The 15,097-nt window shown below is 43.3% G+C and overlaps 2 protein-coding genes across 2 annotated transcripts; one reads left to right on the top strand and one right to left on the bottom strand.

The window, feature by feature from the left end:
• The first annotated feature begins 2,807 nt into the window (after positions 1–2,807).
• On the top strand, positions 2,808–8,532 carry LOC117305808. The gene is made up of 4 exons (XM_033790685.1): positions 2,808–2,996; positions 3,531–3,728; positions 4,030–5,849; positions 8,346–8,532. The coding sequence occupies exons 1-4, from the start codon at positions 2,808–2,810 to the stop codon at positions 8,530–8,532; spliced, it is 2,394 nt and encodes a 797-aa protein (XP_033646576.1).
• Positions 8,533–9,682: 1,150 nt separating this feature from the next.
• Positions 9,683–13,657, bottom strand: LOC117305807 (uncharacterized protein K02A2.6-like). The gene has a single exon (XM_033790684.1). It carries the CDS (start codon positions 13,655–13,657, stop codon positions 9,683–9,685), a length of 3,975 nt encoding a protein of 1,324 aa, XP_033646575.1.
• Between the last annotated feature and the right edge of the window lie 1,440 nt (positions 13,658–15,097).

Genomic DNA, 15,097 nt, shown 5'->3' with positions numbered 1-15,097 from the left:
ATTCCTAATATTAAACAGTCAAAGCACTCAAGGCGGAGGGCATCATCAATGAAATACAGGAGAGGCAGCAATGCCAGCCAACAGTTTCCTGCTCGAGTTGTAGGCGTCCAGTGGCAAAAGAAATAACAAACCTCAAAAGGGAAAATGTTGCCCTCCTCAAAGGTTAGGAAAAGAACAACAGTTTCATACTGTACCCCATGTATGTTAGGTCTTCTTTAAACACCAATTAAAATGACAATGATTGTGAGTAAGAAGTTATGTTGCTTGTACTCATTAAGTGGTTTTTTTTGTCTGCAGATAACATTGTTCGCATGTGACAAAATCATTGGATTGGTTAACCTTGAAAAAATAACTGTTTTACTAATTTCTCAGAAAGATAACATTTCAGGCAAAAAATACTTTCTGGAAACCTTTACTCCATTACATATTTGACACCATGGAAGTTATGTGGGAATCTCAAAACCACTTTTTTATTGTCATCCGTCTATGCCACCCGCTCCTCATTGGACAAAACATGTCTTCATATCACCAAAACTAAGTCACGCACGGGAGATCATTCTTATCAAGCCTCTGCTCCCCAGCTTTCGAATTCCCTTCCCTTGGTAGTCCAGATGTATATTAATATTCAAATATAAAACACAAAACTGCTGGCTTGGCACTTAAACTACTGGTGGCTTGTGTAAAATTTAAGACCTTACTTCAGGTGGTGCAACATGATTTGAGTACAAATAAAAAATACTGCGCTATACCATATCATAAGATATTTGATGGTTGTAGTTCAACTATCAATACATGTGATATGTGGCTTTATGTGCATATTTTTTATTATATGTAGTTTTTTAATTATTTGCTTTAATGCTGTTTAATTTACAGATCAGGTCAGGAAACTCTTTCCTTTATTTGAGCTAGCCCAAGTTCGCCAACTAATGGCCTTGAAACTTAAGGATGTTAGAAATACATTCGGAAAGGCAAATAAATTACAAGCATGAAACATTTCACAGATTTCCAAAGGTGTTCATCAGTGTAAAAAAACGAAGAAAAAAAAAAAGAGAAAAAAAAAACAAAAAAAAAAACAGTATTAAAATAAAAATTTATTGCCAAACCTTTAAGCAAAACATTTTATCTGGTTTGAAATTGAATTCAACATGGACTTAATTTCATTACATATCTGATGTCAAAAATAATGTAAACCTTCCAAACATGTATCATTTAAATGTTGATATCCATGCTAACTTGAGTGCCAGGTGTTTTCCATTTTTTCATACATTTTCCATTCATATTTTTGTTCATGGCCACCACTAACAGGCGTAGGAGCCACTCCAAAGATAACAAAGGCTGTCCAAAATCAACTGGAGCCCATTGACAACTGGCAGAGTTTCACTGTGAAACATGTTATGTGCATACCAAAATTGTCCTATAATCAAATTAATGTTGATTGTCTCAGGTTAAACAGTTATTTTGAGTAATTACCAGCAGTGTCCACTGCCTTTAAAGCAAACCTAGGCTACATAAAGAACTAAAAAAACTAAGAAGAAAAAAAGGTGTTATAGACTGTTCTTTTGTCTAATCTCAGCAAGTAAGCCTAAAGGCCCTATAAACATCCCAATCACAGTCCCACACATCCAATATGTGTTATTAGAAAGAATTTTTTTTAGATCAGCATTTGATTGCTCAAGTGTATGCTCGCAGAGGACACATTGGACCCGCAGACAGGGCAATCGTCTGAAGACGAAATTAATCACCAAACAAAGCACAGGAAATTGTAAATTTGGTATTGTTTATGCTAATTTACGAAAGGTGAACCGTATGAAGACACACTATGTATGCATTATTGCAGATAGTCATAAATACTAATACGATCTTTATCAAACCACATCATTATTTGGTCCATTATGTGGTTATATTCTTTCATTAAAACACCAGTTAAAAACTAATACAAAACATTAAGAAATTGCAAAAATGCACGTGATCTGATCCTCCAAATTTTAAGTTAATTAAAATCATATTTTCAAGTGCGAATCATCGTTTCCTCAATCAAGATGTGTCGGAAGACGACCAAGTTGAACAACAGGCCAGCAAGAGCAGTCCTTCAACAAGTGCCAGGAATACCTCCAGCCCAACAGCTCCCAACTCTTCCTTCGATTTGGCGTAAACAGACAGAGAAAACACCACGACGTATAATATCCAACAGTGCTCCAAACAGCTCACATCTGAAAACTCTGCCTCTTCCTGCAGGATCCCTCATCCAGTTGCTGACCCTTCTCAGGCTAGACTTAGTTTGTCACAACTTGCTCCTTCATGGAAGTGTAAAGAATGCTCAGGCAGGGCGGGTGAAGGGTTGTACTCTTAATTTACATGTGTAATAAATCTGGCAACTAAACGAACAAGCTGTTGCCCTTGTACAGCATGACAGGAAAGAAGGGGAAAAGAAACTGTGTGGTGACACAGTTCGCAGCTTTATGCGCAATATCGGAACAAACAAGCTGTGGTCCATGTACAGGAAAGAAGAGAAAAAGCAACTGTGTGGTGACACAGTTTGCTGCATTATGTGCAAGATCGGAACCAACAAGCTGTGGTCCTTGTACAGCATGAAGGAAAAGAAGGGAAAAAGAAACTGTGTAGTGACACAGTTCGCCGCATCTTGCGCAAGTGGGGTGAGGGAGTACCACAGGAAACGAGCGACAGTGATCGTCTAACAGGGAATCGGAGCCTAATCCCAGCAGAACATGATTTGGGTGTAAGATAAACACGCCCAGAAAATACTGCCTCCCTGTAACTTACCCCTACCTTTTTTGTGCTTCCACAGGATGGAGGTCAAGGAATGTCACCAGTGTAGGAGAAGATTCACACGGGCCTTCAACCTGAGGCGGCACATCAGAACAACCTGCTCAGTCACACACCCCTTCCGTCCGTATGAATGCCCCTTGGGATGCAGGAAGGAGTTTTATCGCACAGACACCAAGTACGATAAGCGCTGCCATCGTCGACCTGGCATGGTAGCAATGATCCAAAGATGCTAAGATAGGGGTTGACATTGAGCAAGGAGGGGTTGTAGACAGACTGGAACCCGCTTTGTTGCTACTGAGCGACCCACCTCCAAGGACAGACAATGGGCCACCTCGGAACAACCCTCTGCAGCACCTGACCCATCCAAGCCGCCTTTCCCAAAGCACAAATTGAGCGGAAAAGGGTCAACACACCGAGCCCCCCCCCCCCCACACCCTCAGCCGCGAAATCCTCACTGCCAGGAGACACAACCCGCGCGGGGAGGTCTCCTCCACTACGCTGTCAACGCAGCAATAAGCCGGGGGTCACATCAACGAGGAGAGGCCCCATGGGGCATCGTTGAACTGCCGAAAACAAGGGCGTAACAAGGGCGGGGGAGACAGAGGCATGTCCTGCAGCAGAGGATGGGAGCCGACGCACCAGAGGGATGACGCCAACCAAACCAAGCTACGTACATCGAGCTGGTAGACACATTGGAGAAGCACTTTAAGCCTACAAAGTCTAGCATTATCGCCCGTTTCCAGTTCAACAGCCGATACCGTCGGTCTGGTGAAACAATTGCTGACTATCTAGCAGCCCTGCGTGCACTCGCCAGTGACTGTAACTACGGACAAAAGCTTGATGAGATGCTGAGAGATCGGCTGGTTTGTGGTATGCAGGATGAACAGATCCAGAAATCCCTGCTCTCCCAACCTGAGGATAAACTTGACCTCAAACGGACAGTGGAACTTGCACAATCAATGCAGCTTGCAGGTGACAGGCTAAAATGCTGACAGCCAGTGCCACCACTGAATCCAGTCCCAGCATCAACGCTTTTCGAAAGAAACAAGCTCAACGGTCAAAAACAGGTCAGTCCAATCCTCATCAACAATCATATGGTACCAAACCAACACAGCAATAAGATCAAAGGCCCAGACGACCTTGTGGAAATTGTGGAACTTTCCACAAGCGGCGAGAATGCCCCGCCTACGGCAAAACTTGCCGCAAATGTAACAAACTGAATCATTACGGTGATTACTGCAGAGGCAGCCGCCGAATTACACCGTTAACCCCGAATCTTACTCGGAGGAGGAAGCCTCAATCGCCGATGATCAGGAAATCAAGGACAAGATCGCTCACGCACCAACACTCAAGTACTTCGACGTCAAGAAACCAATCACAGTGACATGCGATGCCTCAAAGTTTGGCCTTGGTGCAGCTTGCCTGCAAGAGGGCGACCCCATAGCGTACGCCTCACGCACTATGACCGACACCGAACAACGGTATGCACAGATCGAGAAAGAACTGCTTGCTGTCGTGTTTGCCTGCACCAAGTTCCATGACTACATCTACGGTAAAGACATTATTGTTGAAACTGATCACCAGCCATTAGTCACTTTCGTCAAGAAGCCCCTGCTTAGCGCCCCTGCCCGGCTCCAACGCATGCTTCTTCGCTTGCAGAAATACAACATCACCCTTGTGTACAAAAAAGGGAAAGAACTTTTCATCGCAGACACTTTGTCACGCGCTCCATTGACAACCACTGATAATGACAACCTCGACCTGGAAGTCATGACCCTCCTACCAGTCTCCGATACACGACTTGCACAGCTCAAAGCAGCAACTGCCCGCGATGCCACCATGCAACAACTAACTGATGTCATCAGTCGTGGATGGCCTTCACACGTCAACAACGCCCCTCCGGAGGCTCGCCCCTACTTCCCATTCAGAGAAGAACTGACCCTCGAATGCGGCAACATTCTGAAGGGACAAAAGGCCATAATTCCCAAGTCGCTTGGTACGGAATACACTAAACTATTGCATGAAGGTCACCCAGGTATCGAAGCTACCAAACGCAGAGCCAGAGATATAGTTTACTGGCCTTCAATGTGCATGGATATCGAACAGTCTGTCTTGGAATGCACAGTCTGCAACGCTACCAAAGCACACCAACAGAAAGAACCATTGAAAAGCTACCCACCACCAAATCTCCCCTGGGAACATATCGGTGTTGACCTTTTCCAATGGAACGGCATGGATTACCTAGCCCTTGGCGACTCATACTCCGGCTGGTTTGATTTTGCCTCGCTCGACGACACCTGTGCCTCCACAGTTATTGAGGTACTAAAGAGACAATTTTCCATCCATGGGATCCCCGCATCGTCATCAGTGACAACGCACGTCAATTTGATTGCTTTGCCTTCAAACAGTTTGCACAGTCATGGGGTTTCCAACATACAACAAGTAGTCCCTACTACCCTCAGTCCAATGGACTCGCAGAAAGCTCCGTCAAGCGTGCCAAACTACTCCTGGAAAAGACAAAACGCGAAGGATCCGACCTTTACCAACTTGCTGAACATTCGTAACGTCCCAACCGACCCCCAGCTTGGCTCACCTTCCCAACGTCTCATGTCACGCCGTCTTCGAACAACCGTCCCCACCTCGACGCCCCTCCTCAAACCCAGCGTCAACACACGCGTAACGGCTCAGTTACGTAAGCGCCACCAGCAGCAGAAGCCTTCATATGACAAATCCGCTAAGCCCCTCCGACCACTGAACCCAGGACAAGTTGTCCGCCTCCAAACACCCAAAGGACACGATCAGCTTGGCATTGTCAAGAAGCACTCCGGCGACCCCCGGTCCTATATCGTCAGTGCCCAAGGCAAGCTATACCGACGCAACCGGAGACACCTCCTACCCGTCTCCGAACCACCCCCACAGCAACAGCACTTGCCCGACTTCTACGTGCCCCCACAGGAACCGCTCCCTCAACCCGTCATCGCCCCGTCTCCTGCACCGCAGCCTGCCATCACCCGCTCCGGTCGCATTTCCAAGCGGAACCCTAAATACACTGACAGTTTTGTGTAACTGTTATTGCTATGCCAACAATGGATTTGTGCCGATGACCCGATTTCCTGCTAATGACTTTGGACTATCCCCCGACTATCCGATTTCTTGTAAATAGTTTGCTATTTTACTAACCACGTGTTGTACACTTCAAAGATGAGGGCAGAATAATCCCTTGTACACACATTGAGTACTAATTAGTCCACCTTAGTACTGTAGGCAGAAGTGTTATTTGTTTCACTAATTGATGTTTTCACCTCCTATTCTTTTGAGGAAAAGATAATCACCATTGTTTCGCATTTTTCTCTAAATTTGTTCCATGTTAAATTAGCTCAGTGAATCAGTTGGACTCTAAATCAACAGACACTTATTTACAAACTCAGTAGTTCATACTATATCCATTTGTTATCCAAAACTGTTTGTTTATTCAAGTACTGAAACAAAACTTAGAAGAGAGGATGTAGCAGTATGCCATAAGCAGACTGACTCAAGTCTAGTGTTTACTTCCCATAATGCATTGTATCACCTTATAACATGGCCGCCTACATGTAACAGTCAACTCTCATTATCTGGAATAAAGCTTGACTTATAATCATAACATACGAAGTTGTATCATCTTACACATGTAGTAGGCAATTTGCCATCAAAAACAAGCATCTGATCCCTTCTCAAGCAAGAAAATTAATTTAAGCATTTCCTCCTTGGGTCGTTTTTGACAGGACTTTGCAAGAATAGAGCTTGACAAAGCGACAGGCCTTTATAAAATGTTTCCCATTGGAAAACACAGGCTGCTCGGACTTCCCATTACACATCCAGTAATATGCTAACCCTGTTCAAGGCACATGTACAATACCAGGGTTTTGCACCTGAAACATGAGGTCGTCTGATAAAGGATAATGGGTGTTAGGCAGTAATTGTCTTGAGACAGAATGTTTTACCAATTGAGGTGCTTAGCAGAATTTAACAACACTTATTCCTTGAATTTAAGAATATGTTGCCCTGGATCCACAATCAATATCTGACTGCAGGAAGGCATAATTACCTTAGTCAAAAGAAGTTTAAGACTTCTTTAATTGTATGAGGAATTGGTGAGTCCAAACTCTCCTGGTATCTTGATTTGGCTATCATAGGACTCATTGAAATAACTCTTATCATGTTTAGGGAAAATCAGGTTGAAAGGCCCTCATAATTCTAGGAGCTTGCACATGAAGTTTGAGTTTGTGTGTATTCTAATGAAAAATTAATTCAAACCAAGTGTCCTGCAAGCCATGTTTTATGTACAAGGAGTTCTAACCCAATTTCATATGGTCCCAAAATTGATTTTATTCTTAGTGATGATTGTTTTTTGCACCTGTACCTGAGGGGGGAAATCCTGAATGATTCTGCAAACTAACAGACATTGGTGTCTTTATCTTTGATGCCACACTCATTCAGCTTCATCTAGCCAAACTAGTATACCATTTACAGATACTTCACTAGACTAACATCTAAATGTTCCAGCAAGCAATTTCTTTGCATGTGTTTTGGGCATTCTCATTCAGCCACACCTGGCCAAACTAGTACACCACTTCATTGCAAAAGGGAACACAGTGGTATCCACAAATCAATACGGGCATGTCTGAAATGGCTGTGGCTTTGTTGTGGCTTAGGGTGTTGCTATGGGCAACCTATACTTCAACCCTTGTTTAAATGATGATTAAGCCACTGCCACTGCCACTGACATGGGTCTTTGTTTTGTGAAATCAGCCCCAGGCCTGCCATTTAAGGATGTTGTTGGGCATATATTAACTACACATCCTTATGACTAGAGTGGCTGAAATAAGCATGGCAGTCTCAATCAGCTACATCTAGCTGAACTAGAACTACCACTACAGTACAGCATCATTGGTGCAGGTATAATGAGTCTTTAGCGAAATATGATATCTTAATTCTGGTAAACTCAATGGGACACATCTAGCCAAAATAGGTCCCTTTTGCAGTGTTGAACATTTTCATTCATTTCTGATATTTTAAATTGCTTGCTGGATTGATTACCTCTAATGCAAAGCCAAGGTTACATGATTTCATGACAGATATATTTTAAGGAATCAGGGTGCTCATTTGTCTTCATGCAGCTAATATTTGACAAACCCAGAATGGCATTCCCAGTTGGGTATAGCCCAATTAGAATTCCCACTATATTCTCAATGTCAGGTACAGGTGCTTACAGTAAGTGGGATTTGGTGTCCATCAAATAGTTATGGCATGCTCAATCGGCTACAACTAGCCAAAATAGCATACCACTGACATTTGCTCACAGGCATGATATTTGGCCCTTTGAGGAATTTTTTTTTCTCACAAGAACAGAGAGAGCCAAACCAGGATTTCCACCCCAGTGATCAATAAATTCAGGTATACCCAGTTGACTACATCTAGTAAACATAACATACCTGTGCAATGTTGCAATCAGGGTTATTTTGTACATTTATTTTAACATGTTGCTGAATCGCGATCTTTGTAAATTCATCTAAAAGGAATTCTAGTTCAGACAAACAGGTTCCAGTCAAGGTGCAAAGCTTCAATACCAACTCAGAGCAGTTGCAACAAGAAATCACCAGAGTAACAGAAACAGCAAGGGAACCTAGATTGAAGTATGTCAGGGAGGAGCAAGGTGGTAAACAAACCAGGGAAGCCGAGGCGGTTCAGATGCCAACAGTGTAAGAATGACTACCCGCATAGACAGGGTCTTTGGCGCCATATTCAGGAGAGGCATGGGCTTGTTATATAATGATGTCACTAGAGATAGACTTGAATGATGGAAACCAGTGACTAGCATCACATGATTGGTTTGAAGCTGTGTGCCTCCACCCTGGTGTTCTGGAGACAGCCTATCTCAGTTTAGAGCCTACTATAGCAGAGATGCTATCGAGGGGACCCAAGATCAGAAAGTACATTCTTTTTATATTTACAATTTGTAAAAAAGGTTGATGTGTTTCCTCGGACCAGCTAGATTTGATATTAATGTACAATCTTGAGAATAACATGAACAATGGTCCCTCACAGCATGCTCTGCTAACCAAATAATCCTTCAGTCTTCAATTAAAGGCAGACATACTAAGGTACATCTCTTCCTGCCCTCATAATTGGTGTTTCAGTTGCACCCAAATTAATTTAATTGTTGAACTCCACACCATGTTGGTACAAGGCCCAGTCTGTAATAAACACTTTGTTTGACAAAGCAGTGATGGTTTAATTTTACTTATTTTCAAGAAACTATCGTCATGTTGCTTATCGGCAAGAGGTAAGATGGTGTTGGGGATACCTTGGTCGTTTCAACAGAGTGCCTCTACATACCATCCTGCATTATGAATGCCATCCAAAGAACTTTTCCCAACCAAAATGGACTGTACAAGGGATCTCACTATCTTTAACTGGATTAGTAAGAGAAATACTTGGCCTATGTTTTATGTACTTCATTCAGTGGCGTTGTAGTATATTTCGCGTGGGATGGTAGACAATAATCCACACACTGTGCAAAGGAGCTGCCATACTGGAAAAACGTTTTATTAACTATACCTGGGAATGCAGGTCATGGTGTGACCTTTGACATGAGCTGTATGCAAAGTAGACAGTACTTAATATTTATGAGCTGGGTGTAACCAAGTGGGCCAAAGCAAATATATCACAATTCCTCCCCACTAAATATGAAGTTGCTTTCAATGTTCAACAAGTCCGGTAAAACAAATAATAAACAGTGATCCATTAAATATCAAAGTAATCCATGGCAACATTTTTGTTTGTTGAATAAAACACCTTAACTTTGACTTTAAACAAAATCGTCTTCTTTTGTTTGGTTTTTATGTGCAGTCAGTTATAAATTGAGTTTATCAGGAGGTTTATGTTCGCGTGCGGGGTAGCGACGTTCAACAACATGTGGACTACCTGACATGGAAGGTTTAGTAGGTGATGACGTTTCACTAGGTTCAGTAAGGTCTGGTTCAACTGGTGTTGGTGTAGGATTGTCCATTTCCGATGGTACGATCTGTGGTATGACATCATAGGGTACAGGTACATTGAGATTAGGGGGTTTCCCAATGTGTGAGTCGAGAAGTTGGTCAATATGGCGGCGCCAGATCATGTTTGGACCGACACAAACTTCATAGGACACAGGTCCAGTGCGAGCATGTACCACACCAGGTATCCATTTTTGATTGCCTCTGTAGTCGCGAACAGAAACAGTTTGACCAATGTGAAACTCACGCGTTATATTGGCAGATGTGTGTGACGCAGTCTGATCCATTTGCTTGTTGTTGACATGGCGACGGACATTAGGCTTTAGAATATCCAATCGTGAACGAAGGTTTCTCCCCAAGAACAACATTGCTGGAGATTGTCCGGTCGTGCTGTGTGGGGCACTCCTGTATGCAAACAGAAAGTTAGCCAATTTGGCTGCTGTGGAACCCTTCTCCCCACTCATTGATTTCAGCGCTTGTTTGAAGGTTTGAACGAATCGTTCAGCGAGCCCATTCGTAGAAGGGTGGTACGGGGCAGATGTAATATGCTTTATCCCGTTACGCTTCAGAAATGTTTGAAACTCGTCCGATGTAAACTGTGGGCCGTTATCGCTGACTAACTGCTCTGGCACTCCATTCCGTGCAAAAATGCTGCGTAGAATTTCAATTGTGCGCGTAGAGTCTGCAGATTTCGTACTCACAACCTCAGGCCACTTGGAGTGGGCGTCCACAACTACAAGAAACATTTGGCCAAAAAATGGGCCGGCATAGTCAATATGAATACGCTGCCATGGTGTTGTGGGCCACTCCCATGTGTGGAGTGGTGCTGACTTGGGATTGTGCTGTACTTTTTGGCATCCAGCACAACCTTTCGCAAGTAGTTCAATGTCGTTATCGAGTCCGGGCCACCACACATATCCACGAGCGAGATTTTTCATTTTGACAACTCCCAAGTGACCCTGATGCAACTCAGCGAGAATGGTCTCACGTAGTTTTAGTGGAATTATCACACGTAATCCCCACATAAGACATCCATCGTGCAGTGAAAGTTCATTCCTGCGTACGTTAAAGGGTTTAAGTTCAGCGTCATATGTGTTCGGCCATCCTTTCATGGTGAATTCACAAGCTTGGGAGAGCACAATATCGCGAGCCGTTTCTTTGCGTACTTGAGCACTAGTGACTGGCATTTTCTCCAGCTGAGACATGTGGAGAAGATCATCCGGGTCAATGTCTTCAGTCCGAACCTCAGGTACTGGCAGTCGCGAAAGTCCATCCGCATTACAGTGCTTAGTGGTGTTCTTGTATTCTATTTCGTAGTCGTGACTAGCAAGAAAAAGAGCGTATCGCACCATACGTGATGCTGTTGTCGTGGGAACACTCTTAGCAGGATGGAAGATGGAAGTGAGTGGTTGATGATCCGTAACCAATGTAAACTTCCGTCCCTGTAGATAGTTATTAAACTTTTTGACACCCCAAACTAGTGCCAAAGCTTCCTTGTCAATTTGAGAGTAATTACGCTCAGCAGAGGAAAGCGTGCGAGAAGCGTACGCAATTGGTCGCTCGGTGTTATTGGGCATTACATGCGACATGACAGCGCCCAATCCATAAGGCGAAGCATCACAAGCTAACTTTACTGGCAAGGCTGGATTGTAGTGTGTTAGCACTTCATCAGATGTAATCAATGTCTTAGCAACTTTGAATGCCTTATCACAACCAGGGGTCCACGCCCACTTGCGATTCTTCTCTAGCAACTGGTTAAGTGGATGTAACACTGTTGCCAAGTCAGGCAAAAAACGATGATAATAGTTAATGAGTCCGAGGAACGAGCGAACCTGACTAACATTCGTAGGAGGTGGAGCATTGTTGACCGCTTGTATCTTTTCCTGGGTCTTGTGTAATCCCTGGGCATCAATTGCATGCCCACAGTAGATCACCTTCTTCTTAAAGAACTCGCATTTCGACTTATTAAGTCGCAGTCCGCGATCACGCAGGACCTTGAGCACTCTTTCCAAATTGTGTAAGTGCTCTGTGTCATTGCGGCCAGTGATTATCATATCATCCAGGATGCACTGTACCCCTGGAATGCCCTGCAAAATTTGTTCCATTGAGCGTTGCCACATTGCAGGGGCCGACGACACACCAAACGCTAGGCGGTTCATTTTGTACAGTCCCTTGTGAGTGTTCAAGGTGAGTAAATTACTTGACTCCTCATTCATTACCATATGAAGATAAGCCTGTCTCAAATCAAGCTTACTGAATCGCTGACCTCCAGCAAGTGTCGCGAAAATATCCTCAATCTTTGGCAAGGGATATTGTTCAGTCCGTAGATTAGCGTTTAGAGTCACTTTAAAGTCTCCACAGATGCGTACTCCGCCACTTTTCTTTGCGACGGGCACAATGGGTGTTGCCCATTCACTAGTCTCCACTGGTGTAATTATGTTCTCACGTTGAAGCTTAACAAGTTCTGCTTCAATTTTAGGCCTAAGTGCATACGGCACTTGTCTAGCCTTCAGGAAAACTGGTTGAGCATTCTCTTTAAGTATGAGGTTACCTTTGATACCTTTAAGTTCTCCAATTTCTTCTTTGAAGAGCTCATCATACTCCTCAAGTAAAGCTGTCAGCTTAGCTGTAGTGTCAGTATGATTTTCAACAGACAGTGACAAAATATTTGGCCAGTCCAACTTAACGTGTGTGAGCCAGTCGCGTCCTAATAGCGCTGGTCCTCCACGGTCGACAACGTATAGCTCTCCACAGAATTGTTGTCCTTGGTAGGCAGTACTCACATGCAACAAACCAACTGGTGTTATTTTCTCACCAGTGTATGTCTGAAGTTTCATGCGGGTTGGGTGCAGTTCCAACTTGGAGAATTTGTGCAGATAATCTCCCTTTGAGATGATTGATACTGCTGATCCAGTGTCAAGTTCCATGCGCAAGGGTGTACCATTAATGGATAGTGTCACCCAAATGGTACTATCTTTGTTCTGGTCCAACTTGTTAATGGCCAGTCGCCCGACAAACATTGACGAAGCATCCTCATAATTTTCTGTCATTTCCACTGACTTCATAGGTTTTGACTTTTGTTTCCCCTTCCCTTGCTTTGGAGGGCCACGACTGGGTTGTTGGTCAGATTTTGATCGACACGCTGGTCGGATATGTCCCTTTTTGTTGCATTCATGGCATGTTGCATCCTTGAAACGACACTGATTCGGGGAATGTCCCGCCCTTCCACAGCGAAAACATGCAGTGGAAGACGTTGGTTTCTTTGACGCAAATTTATGAACGGTTGACTCTGGTTTATATTGCTGTTGAAATTCAACTGCGTCCTTTGCTGCAGCTTCCATAGCTGTAGCAATGTCCATGGCTTTCTTGAGTGTGAGCTTTGCCTCTGCAAGCAGACGTTTAGTGATGTTTCCGGCTCGCAGACCACACACAAGACGATCACGAAGTGCATCGTTAAGATAATCTCCAAATTCACAATATTCGGTCAACCGCCTCAATTCTGCAAGGTATGCAGTGACAGACTCGCCTTCCCGCTGATCACGCTTGTGGAAGCGAAATCTCTCTGCAATGACAAGTGGTTTGGGGGCAAGGTGCTTCCCCAAAATGTCAACCAATTCTTTGTATGACTTGGTGCTTGGTTTTTCCGGAGCGAGAAGATTCTTCAACAGTCCATAAGTTTTGGGCCCAATTAAACTAATAAAAGCAGGAACCTTTTTGTCCTTGATGTTATTGGCCTCAAAATACTGATCTAAGCGCTCTACATATGTATGCCAGTCCTCCTCGGAACGGTCAAAAGGGTCGATCCTACCGATGAGTGCATTCACAGACGCCATAGTTCATCGGAAGGTCAGTCACATAACACGACAGTATAATAAGTACGCTACACGAGTTGGCAAACAACAACGGAAAGTCAATGTGTATATGTACATACCATCGTAGAATTTTGGCAGAATTTACTCTCAAGAGTTCTCCTTAGCATAATCTTGCACCAATGAATAACAAGACAAACACTCCTTATTAATAACCATAAGGTTTAAAAAAACATCCTCGTCGCCAGTTGTAGTATATTTCGCGTGGGATGGTAGACAATAATCCACACACTGTGCAAAGGAGCTGCCATACTGGAAAAACGTTTTATTAACTATACCTGGGAATGCAGGTCATGGTGTGACCTTTGACATGAGCTGTATGCAAAGTAGACAGTACTTAATATTTATGAGCTGGGTGTAACCAAGTGGGCCAAAGCAAATATATCACAGGCGTAACCAGAGAAAAGGAGTTCACTCGAGACCAAAGACAACATCAGAAAAAAATCAGAAAAATGTAGACAAATTAAAATGTAAAAACATGCTCAACCTACTAGGCGATTAAAAAAGCCCCCTGTGAGCTCATGTGATGAAAATTAGAATCGATGGGAAGGCCGTATTTTTTTTTTAGAGATCTGTGCAAGCGGCCTTGCATTGCTATGCAAAGCAAAAAACATACATACTACAGTCGACTCCCGTTATAACGAGGTCCGCCGGACTGGCCCATTTTCCTCGTATTATCCGAATCTCGTCTTAAACGCAGCGCGCTAAATATAGATACATACGTCATCATTGTGCATGCACACAACACGTGTACTTCGAATACATGACATAATGGCCGCACGTGTGTACATAGCTGCATGGCAGAGCTGCAATTGACTATACTACTGTGTGCATAGAGTAGTATGTGCGATGTACTGCACAAAAAAACACAACGCGGGGATTATAAAACTGTTTTAACTAAGTTGGTTTAGTTTTAAATTCAATTTTAAAATCAATTTACATTTTACAAGATTGATAAAAAGTGTAAGATTTTAACTTGCGTTCATGTTTTGGGAAGTTTCTCTTACAAAACTTTGGTCGCAGGCAGTTTATTGCCAATGCAATAAATAGTCTTGGTTTTCATTGGTAACCACCTGTTTAACGCTGGATGGTTCATTTCTGCTGCGAGATACCGGGGAAATCTTACTGCTGCAATGCATATTGCACACGCTGTGAAAATTTTCAGTCAATAAAATAAAAGCTGGATTTTCATTGGTAACCACAAGTGTAATAATAGAAGGTTCATTGCTAACGCGAGATACCAGGGAAGATCGTGCTATTCTGTGCATGTGTGTGCATGTGCAATACACTCGTCGCAGCAACAAAAAATAGAATCTTGATTTTCATTGGTAAACACTGTGTCATGTTAGATGGTTCATTGCCAATGTGGGATACCAGGTAAAATCTTGCTTTTGCATTCAATAA

The sequence above is a fragment of the Asterias rubens genome, unplaced genomic scaffold (genome assembly GCF_902459465.1).
Source record: "Asterias rubens unplaced genomic scaffold, eAstRub1.3, whole genome shotgun sequence".
NCBI classification, from domain to species: Eukaryota; Metazoa; Echinodermata; class Asteroidea; order Forcipulatida; family Asteriidae; genus Asterias; species Asterias rubens.
This window is presented reverse-complemented; position numbering and strand designations above follow the sequence as displayed.